Below are 9,020 nucleotides of genomic sequence, written 5' to 3' on the forward strand. Positions count from 1 at the left end.
TAAAGTTAAGACCCTAGTTCCTCGTTTTTCAAACTGTTACCTCAGTGACGCTAACATTATTAACAGGGCACCCAGTAAAAAGCGAAAAGTTGACTGTGTTGCATAATTTTCGGCGCATCCCATTTGCGTGGTCGAACCGATGCGCCTGAAAGTATGCAACGGAACCATTTGGCAGTCTTTCAGGTTCTTTTTATCGAAAAACATGAGATATTTCGCGTGCACTATGAACAAGATATCCTGCCGTTTTCGTATCGTAAAAAAAGTAGCTCGATGCGGTTAAAATTAAGGCCTCCAAATCGCGCTTCTCAATCATAACCTTCCAAAGGGCGAACAAAACTTCTCAATCAACGTCCCGAGAAGGGACGCTGGTTTATAATTGTCATTTCCGTTTTTCATGCCTCGAAGGACAAACTGGTGGCCCGGTCGCTTGGAACGATTGCATGCCTCAAATGCCCGACATGATCGACGGAGGGGTCGGCCCATAAATCGGTCCGCGAAGGCAAAACTTTGGCGCTACAATAACAAGCTAAATTGATGCAACAGCATTTCGAGCAAAAGTTAGTTGCCATTCTTGTGTAGTTTCGTTTCCCCGTGTATTTTTCCGTTCCGTCCACGGGCTCCGTTTCGCGAGTACACTAATTTGTAAGTTCTCGGGTTTCCTCCGCCAGGCGCGGATAGGAAGCAATTCGAGCCATCGCAATCGCGTGCTCCATCATTGAATGGCAAAGTATGATACCATTAATTAAAAAGTTTATTTTATAATTTAATATTTATGCTGCTTGTGCATGCCGCTGCTGCTGCTGGCGGTGCAATTTTCCGGGCCAAGTGGCGAGGAATGTTTCTTTTTTCCGCGATCTCCGGCGCGAGCGCCGTGGCCGAGGATTTGCTTTGTGCTGAGACATAGTATTCGAATGGCGCAACACGAGCACAAAACACGCCAAAACTTTGCCCAGCGGCTACCGCGGCGGAGCCGGAACCTTCCCGGGTTGCAACTCTAAGGGTTAAGAAACGATTTCCTTTTCAAATTCCTTTTAATGCGGGCGGTCTTGGCTTGGGGCCCCACGGAAACACAAGGTTTCGTTATTCCGGCGAATCGCAATCCCGTGCATTCGGCGCAACATTGCACTTCGTCTGTAGACTCGGATTCGATCAACAAACTCATCAGAATCCTTTCGCCAGCCAGGCTCAGTGGAGCAGCCCGGAAGCAACTGACGTTACCCCGAGCGGTGCCCGAGTTTTTAGTCCATCATATTTTAGAGTTTTTCCGGCAATTTTTCGTGCTCAGTTTGCCTCGTCTTTGATCGCTGAACGGGAATGTGGAAAGTTTTCCAAATAACGCCGGAGCCAGAGCTCGGAGCTTGGAGCTGAGCTGTTCACTGGCCCCGTTGCATCCGTAATCCTGCCGCGGCGGGAATCGATGCAAATCAAACTCCGAGACCCTCCGAACCGGCAGGCGGCGAACGGCTCGAGGGAAAACTTATGAAACACCGAAAGCACCGATTTGCCGTATCTGGGGCACAGAAATTGGATGCTATTTGGTTACGGTTCAAGTAAACCACTTGCCGCGCATGGTTTGCTCATGCATGAAGAATTTCGGGTCAGAGTTTTGAGATCTGGGTTCCAAACGGAACGGAACGCTGCAGATCCGGTTCCGATCCCTGGCCGGACACCGAACCGGGCTGGCCGTTGAAGGTGAAGGCATTGTTTCGTGGCTTCGGGGCCTTCAAAGGGCGCCCCAGTTAACGTAGGTTAGGTAGGTTATTGTTCCTTATCGTCGGGCGTTTGGCGTTTAATTTCCCTTCGCTGTGGCCCTCGCCAAGAACGAATTCTGGCCGCTCCAATGGTCCGTAAAATACAATAAAACAACGACGAACGATGTGGTTCCTTTTTGTGGCTTTTCGAGGCCACTTTGGATGCTTTTTGGTAGGGATCCGAGGGATCGTTGGCGTCTTTTGTTGGATCGTTTCGGTCAAGCGAAAAAATTGATATTAAAAACTAAGCTCAAAAGTTCCAATATTTGAAAGTTAATTTGCAAATCAATCGTGTAAGAATATAAACATTTTAAAACAACTATTTCAGTCGGGTGCGAGTGCAGTGTGAGTTGGTTCTTTTTTCGCGTAATCCGTCGGTCCGTAGGTCGATAGGCCCGTTGCGAGCCGGGGGCCGAGCAACAGTGTACAGTGGGGAAGTAGGAAAATATACTGGAACACTGGAGAACTGCTCTGGCTTCCTGTGGAGGTCCTGGTGTCAGGTTCACATCCGCTTCTTACACCACGTTCGCATTACAAATATGTTTCTTTTTTCTTCGTCACTTCGAACGGCAACTTGCATTACGTGTTGCCGCGCATAAGAAAATATATGTTTTTTATGTTGTAATTCTTGCTCTTTTCTCTAACCTTTTCTCGCTCTCTCTACACACCTTACGCCCGGTTACCCGGGGGCTAGTGTCCGCACTAAAGTTATATATACTTCGTTCACGTTTATCCCAGGTATCTGGTGAAGAATTCTTAAATAGCGCTCTCTCGCACGCAAATTCCGTCCATAGTATCCTTTGCTGCAAATTCCTGTTATAATTCCATATTCGTGCATTGAATTGTTCGGTGCATCATAGAAAACGTAACTGAAGCAGTGCATCGCCTCCAGGAGCACCGAGATGGCGCCCCTGCTCGGTCCGTGCTCGATCGTTGTTTCCTCACGCACTGCATCGATTTTATTGTCACAAAAGTGTTCAGTTTTTTTTTGTTTTTTGGGGGAAAGAATAGTAAAATAGCACCTAGGGTGAGTTTGGTTGGATTGTACATGCTCCCGCGCGCGATTGGTTCTCGTGCCGGTTCTAAGGTGAGACAGTTGGAGTAGTTTGTTAGTTTTACTTTTGGGTACTACGTTTCGATAGTTGGTTCTTTCAAATTTCAAACGATAATTTATTCTTATTGAAGGCCCAGAAGAGAAGCGAAAAGATATTGAATCGTTAGTAAAACGTAACTAATTCAGGTTTTAAAAATATTCTATAAGCTTCTCTAAGGTTGAACATTTCTATTTAGCTCCTTTTGTTCGCTTGAAACAAATCGTTTGAGTAGCATCAAAATATGAACGATGTTTTTATATAAATGAATGAATGGTTGAACAATACATCGCGTTCATCATTTGAAAGATTTTTTTTTTCTGTATTATATTATTCCTACAATGGACTTGAAGCGTTGCATTTATGTATACAAACGAGTTTCAGCGGGAAGACAAGGTTCACTTAAGTGTTATTTATGCGTGTGGTTTGCTAAGGTAGCCGCTTCTCACTTGAGTCACAACATCTAATTAGTCTGTGCGCCATCTACTTTCAAAACGGCTAATCATCTGTACACATGCGTTAAAGATTGTACCTAATTAATTGAAAAAAAGAATAAGTTATATAAAATGAGATACTAAGTAATAAATGAAGAAACCATTTATTTAACTGAAATTTAAAACAAAAGAAATGTGGTTATAAGGTGTGGTAATATGTAAGTTTATAGTGTGTATAGGTGTGAAGTTGTAGAAATGAAGAAATTACCCAGCTGCTCACCAGTGGAAAACATGGTTTTCAAAGGCCAACTTTCTTTACGTGAAAATAAACATAAAAACCGTCATTACCAACAGTGAATGGAGATTAGGGTGCGATGGTCGCTTTTATCATCTTTACATGCTCTCTTTATTATCGCATTCATATGACTCCACAAAGTAGTGCTAATATGCTCGCGGCCTACACTGGCGCCCTGATGTCCTTGCTGCTGATGCGCGTCAGCGGTGATGATAGTTAAATAATGAATAAATTCGAATTCCTGCCAGTTTATACGAGCTCCTAGCTAGGGGGAGGCGAGACTACTCGCCGTCGTGTGATCTTACAATTTACACTTGACGCTACACTAAAAGCTATACAATGGCACTGGAGTGCCTTTTATAATTCGTTTTTCGTTTTGGTGCCCACAGTACCAACTGGTATTACGAGGTGAATAATTTACGAAAGAAACACGCAAGATCAAACTACTTTTTTGTGGCCAAAAACAGTAGGACAATGGCGTCCGGGTAATCTACACGCTTCCAACGCCTTCCCAGTCCCGCCAGTTGTCGAACGGATGTGGGTTTCGGTTCCCCAAAACGCTCTCAAACCTGACGAAACAACGGATGGGATGGAAGCGTGAATCGGGCCGTTGCGGCAGCCGATTACTTTGCACGAAACCCTCGCACAACTGGATTACTGGATTTTTTAAATAAAGTCACCCCACACGGTCCACTAACTCCTGATCAAACCTCATGTAAACTTAGAAAAAAAGTGCAAAGTAGAATACTGTTGTAATATACATTTTGTGTTTTACAGGTTTACAGGATTTACGCATCAACTTGTGGTAAGTTGCAAAAATTAGCTGTTCATCATCTTAACTGTGTGTGTGTTTTTGTGGTGTTGTTGTTTATGGCGTGTTATGTTTCAAATATTCTTAACAAGTACTGGCTTGAGTAGAACGTAGGAAAGTAAACAAGAACAAAATGCAGAACGGAAGGAACTTAGATTGAAAGAGCAAACGAACTACGCTGGAAGCCGAAACGCTTCCCAATCTTTAATACTTTTCCACCTTGATTCACTGTTCTTCAATCATTCTGAGTTTTTTTTTGTTATTTTTCGTCTATTTGAAAAACAGTTGTGATATTCAACAAAAGAATCGGCGTTGTTGTTGACTGTATGCTACTTACTAGGTTTTACGTGTTTCCTTGCCGCAGAATGAGTTCATATTTGTTCATATGTGCCGTAAAGCTACGGCACATGGTATGCGGAAATCGATCGAGCGCTTCGGCTGCGCATTTTGCATAGTTTCAGTAGTCAAAACATGGCTCAACCCTCAGTCGGTTAGTTTCAGTGTCCGCTTCACACAACGTGATCTGAACGCAGTTCATAAATGTTTGCTCATACTGTGAATTATCACCGCATAAAAGTCCTTATACTTCGTGCCGGTTTGGTAACATCCCAGGAAGGAAGGACCCCGTGCGTTTCCGTCGTGCTTCGTTTTGGTGGGATCGATAATTCGCAAACCGTTCACTTTATGCTTTTTTAGCCGTTTAGACATTACTTGATGACAGTCTCGAGTGCTTGTGATTCACCTAACACAGATACTCACAGTGAAGAAACATTGACCCAACTAGGGGAACATCAATGGGACCGGATTGGGCCACGGGGCCTCTCCGCTTTTCCTCGCTCGATATGGTGTCGCGGTGTCGAAAGAAACACTCGCTTTGCACTTACAAGCTAAGATGATTATCACTAGAGTTTGACAATGTACCGTACTCGATTAAGTTCTATTGCGTCACAGGATGGCCACGATACTCACACTGCCTGGCGGAACTGTCTGGTTGAAGTTTTGGATGTTTGGATGTTGGGCGCGGGTGAGCATGATTGATTCGCCTCCGATTGCCTACACTACACCGGGTCACACATAAAAATCACATTTTTCTTGCCGCTTTCATGTCTCCTGGCGCCATGCTTCAGTTCGATGTCGTGTGTGGGGCGTGTTAGTGAGCCTATAGACTGCAGCATCGATTCGCTTCGTTTGTTATTTTTAATTTGAATAAAAAATGGATTCACGTGCCTAGTTTCGGGTCAGTGTTTTCGTTCGCTTGGCCGTCAGCACCCGGACAGGATCGTTCACAATGGTGTGCGGTTGTGCTGCATATTGAGAGGCAATGGCAACATTGGTTTGCTTTAGTTTACTAAATTCGTTTCGATTTCGATTTCTTAAATGTGGTGAAAATACTCACTGTAAAAGTAGAGAGAAGAGAAAAGAAAATACATTGTTTCACTCGTTTTCTTTACAGATTGTGTGCTCAAGTGTCAAAGACCATAAGTACTGGGAAATTTGGGAAAAAAATAAACCAATGGGTAAATGGAAACAAAAGTACAATCACATCACGGAAGCGTGCACACAATCCAAAAATGCTGGGTGTAAATATTAAACCGAAAAGGTGCAAATCGATAACACAGGCCCGAATACCCGAGTGCAAACAATAAATCGAAAATAAACGGAAACAATTCCACAACACACAGGAAAATAAAAAAAGAAAACGAATCGAACAGTGCACGAAATATGAAACAGGCAGAACTATGAACTAAGCGCAGCCTAAGGAGAAAAAGGCTACTAATTAAATGAACAAACCAATAGAACACCGGTGTGCGCTACTCTTTGAGTGATTCGGCAAACATTTAACAATCATACTTTGTTCGAAAGCGGCGTGCGTTCGAAAGCGGTTCGTTTGTGTTCGTCTCGTTCGCTGAAGCAAAAGGGCATTTCGGTTTTTCGCGTTTCAAGTGACGCATGCTTGAGTTGCTCTCCTCTATCGCGGACTGTGCCTATGTACATTCTACGTGCGGAAAACAAAACATGCTCGGAAGGAAGAGGAGGGCTTAGAGAGAAGCGGACGGTCTGTACCCAAGATTTTTCCGCTGCAGAAAGAGATGGATTTCGCGGAAGTTCGGTCGACTGTTTTCGTTCCGCTGCCAGCATTCGCACATCAGATCGTAGATCTCTCTCGGGCACCCGACCGGTATTGGAAGTAGAATCTGTAACGAGGACAAATAAAACCAATAAAAGAGGAGTTAGTTCGGGTTCGTGTTCAAGGGCGACCAAAATTGTAACGAAAAACGGTTTCCGCCTTAATTAGGAAACATGAAGTGTGCACAGTTAAGAACTTCACAGAGTCTCACTTCTTCAATGAACTTTTCGCACATTCCGCCCATTTTTGCTATGAAGTACAAATTATTAATTTGATAGCTATAACATACCACGTCGGTCATTATCTTGTTAGGTCTCTTTCTCTCTCTCTCTCTAAGTGATAAAACCCGACTCTGTAGCACCCACTTGAGACGCTCGGCATTGTCGGGAGACTTTGTCCTTTGTTTTTGGAGTTCACAGTGAGACTGGAGACCCCCTAAATAACGGTGGGCAAGCTAGAATATGCCACTCGAAACATGAAGCAAGCTGGAAAAGTGGAAAAAGCGACCGAGTGCCGACTGCCGGCACAATGTCAGGTAGAAGAGGCACAGGATAGCCGCACTGCCCTAGCGGAGTGTTGAGCAGTAATTTTAAATTGTAAAACGATTGTAACAGAAACAAAAAATGCGCTTCTGGAGGAGATTCTTAATTGGTCCTTTTTCCATTTTCTGCGTTTTCAAGTTCGCGTAGTTGTTCAACCTATGTGTGGCATTTAAAAAGTAATATTTCACCACATAACAGCGGAACATCCATTTTAAGATCACGCGTTCGCCGGTAATGGAGTGAAATCAAAACGGTAATCTGTCGCAAATTGAATTGCCCGCCATTAATGTATGCCAAAAAATAAACCAGACACAACCTGACAATCAAAATGCTCTCAGACCGCGTGTGGTTCGATTCTACTTCGCGGGCCACGGAAAAAGCGGAACGTCTGCGCGACTCTTGGCGGATTCGGAAGCGTAACGGACTGAACACGGACATGTTGTAGTTGCCGCCGTCCTCATCAAGACTTATTCCAATTTCATACGCCATTGCAAATTTGCCAACTTCGCAGCAGGTGAAAGTGAAAGGACGATAACAGCGACGGTAAGCGCCGACGATTTGGTCGATAAAACCAAGCGAAGGAGTGAAGTCGTTTGTAAGTCAAAACCGTTACAGTTGCTGGTCGCGGGGAAAGCACAAAACCTGGTGTGCTGGGAAAAGGAACAAAAACTCATCCTAACAACACACTGACATGCACTTTTGTTATGCGCAATAGCCGCGCCCGGGAGCAGTGTGGTAGGAAAATGCCACAGATTCGCTCGGTTTTTCCGAAGACGCTACAGCACCGGGAAAGGAGAAAGGATCAAGTGCGATGCTCTCTTCAGCGTGTCACTCAAACCGTGAGGACAAGGTTTGTGGGGGCCTCTTCCAATCGGTGATTGACTGGCGTCGGTGGCGATCGTCAGACCTGGCCTGGCCGGTTACTTCCGGCAGAGCATTCCGGTGCTGCAGTGCGGCTATCAATTTAAATTACACCTGATGAAGAAAGACAGGCTGTGGCTGTGAGGTGAGTGAAGATTTTGCTCCTTCCGAGAGACGTTCAAGTGTCAGGGCAGGATTTAAACGCGGATTCCTGTGCCAAACGTGTCCTTAAACGATGCTTCCAAACTGTGGCTCGGGCAACTGTTTTATGCAACGGCTGCACCGCCTCGTACTATTTGTGTTCGCCGGAGCGATCTAATAAATCAATCTTTTCGCTCTCTGCGACTTTATTTAAGTTGGTGGTGGTTCCGCCAGCACTCGCCGCCGCCATTTGTGTAATTTTCATCAATCATTCATCGTTCGTGAGGCGCGCCAGGCGAAGCGTGAACAAGGAATAATTAATAGTTCCTGCAGCGGCTCCGATTGAAAATGGAGAAGACAAATTTTGTGACTAATAACGATGATGACGGCGGATGATGGAGATTGGTAGCTCGATGTTTGCTCGAGTGTTTCGGGTGGGAGGCACAACCCGAGGGCGCCCCTTTACGGGGCAGTTCCTGATGCTACCTGACGGAGTGAAATTATGATTATGAACAGTTGAAATTACTTTCTACCAAATGTTCGTTCGTAAAGCTGAGCGGAACTGAGCCAAATCAAGATGGCTACCTTAATAAAAAGGATTTGGAAAACTAGACAAAGAGAGCGATACACAGAGAAAGAGAGAAAGAGAGATAGCAAGCGCTTTAGGCTTCAGCTAGGCGATGATGATGATGCGAATAATCATTATTCATAGTGTAATTTAATATTTATTACAACGCCAGATTGTGCGCGCCGAGGCAAGTGTGTTTGTTCGGGCCGCAGGACCTTCCGGACCGACTATCCGGGGTTACCACACGTCGCTATGTAGAGCGGGCCGGCGACTAGGCATTGAATTTTCACCGCCTGCCAGTGAAGGCGACGGCGGCAAAGATTAAATTGTACCACCCGAAAGGAGGGACCGGCCGGAACGGGTACAGCCGGTCACAGTCAGTCAGTCAGTCAGTGAGT

General features: G+C 45.0%; 1 protein-coding gene across 2 annotated transcripts in view; it reads right to left on the reverse strand.

Moving 5' to 3' along the window:
* Nucleotides 1–4,791: 4,791 nt before the first annotated feature.
* Nucleotides 4,792–9,020, reverse strand: part of LOC128272707 (discoidin domain-containing receptor 2) — a 155,231-nt gene continuing 151,002 nt past the window's right edge. Inside the window, exons 12-13 of one of the 2 annotated variants that reach the window (XM_053010572.1) lie at nt 6,447–6,577; nt 4,792–5,777 (exon numbers count right to left, since the gene is read on the reverse strand). In XM_053010572.1, the coding sequence (XP_052866532.1) occupies nt 5,756–5,777; nt 6,447–6,577 (153 nt within the window). In that variant the 3' untranslated portion in view covers nt 4,792–5,755. Of the gene's footprint in view, nt 5,778–6,156; nt 6,578–9,020 lie in introns of those variants that run through there. The other variant, XM_053010571.1, reaches the window with a different exon arrangement.

This window comes from Anopheles cruzii, chromosome 3, assembly GCF_943734635.1.
Source record: "Anopheles cruzii chromosome 3, idAnoCruzAS_RS32_06, whole genome shotgun sequence".
Lineage (NCBI taxonomy): Eukaryota > Metazoa > Arthropoda > Insecta > Diptera > Culicidae > Anopheles > Anopheles cruzii.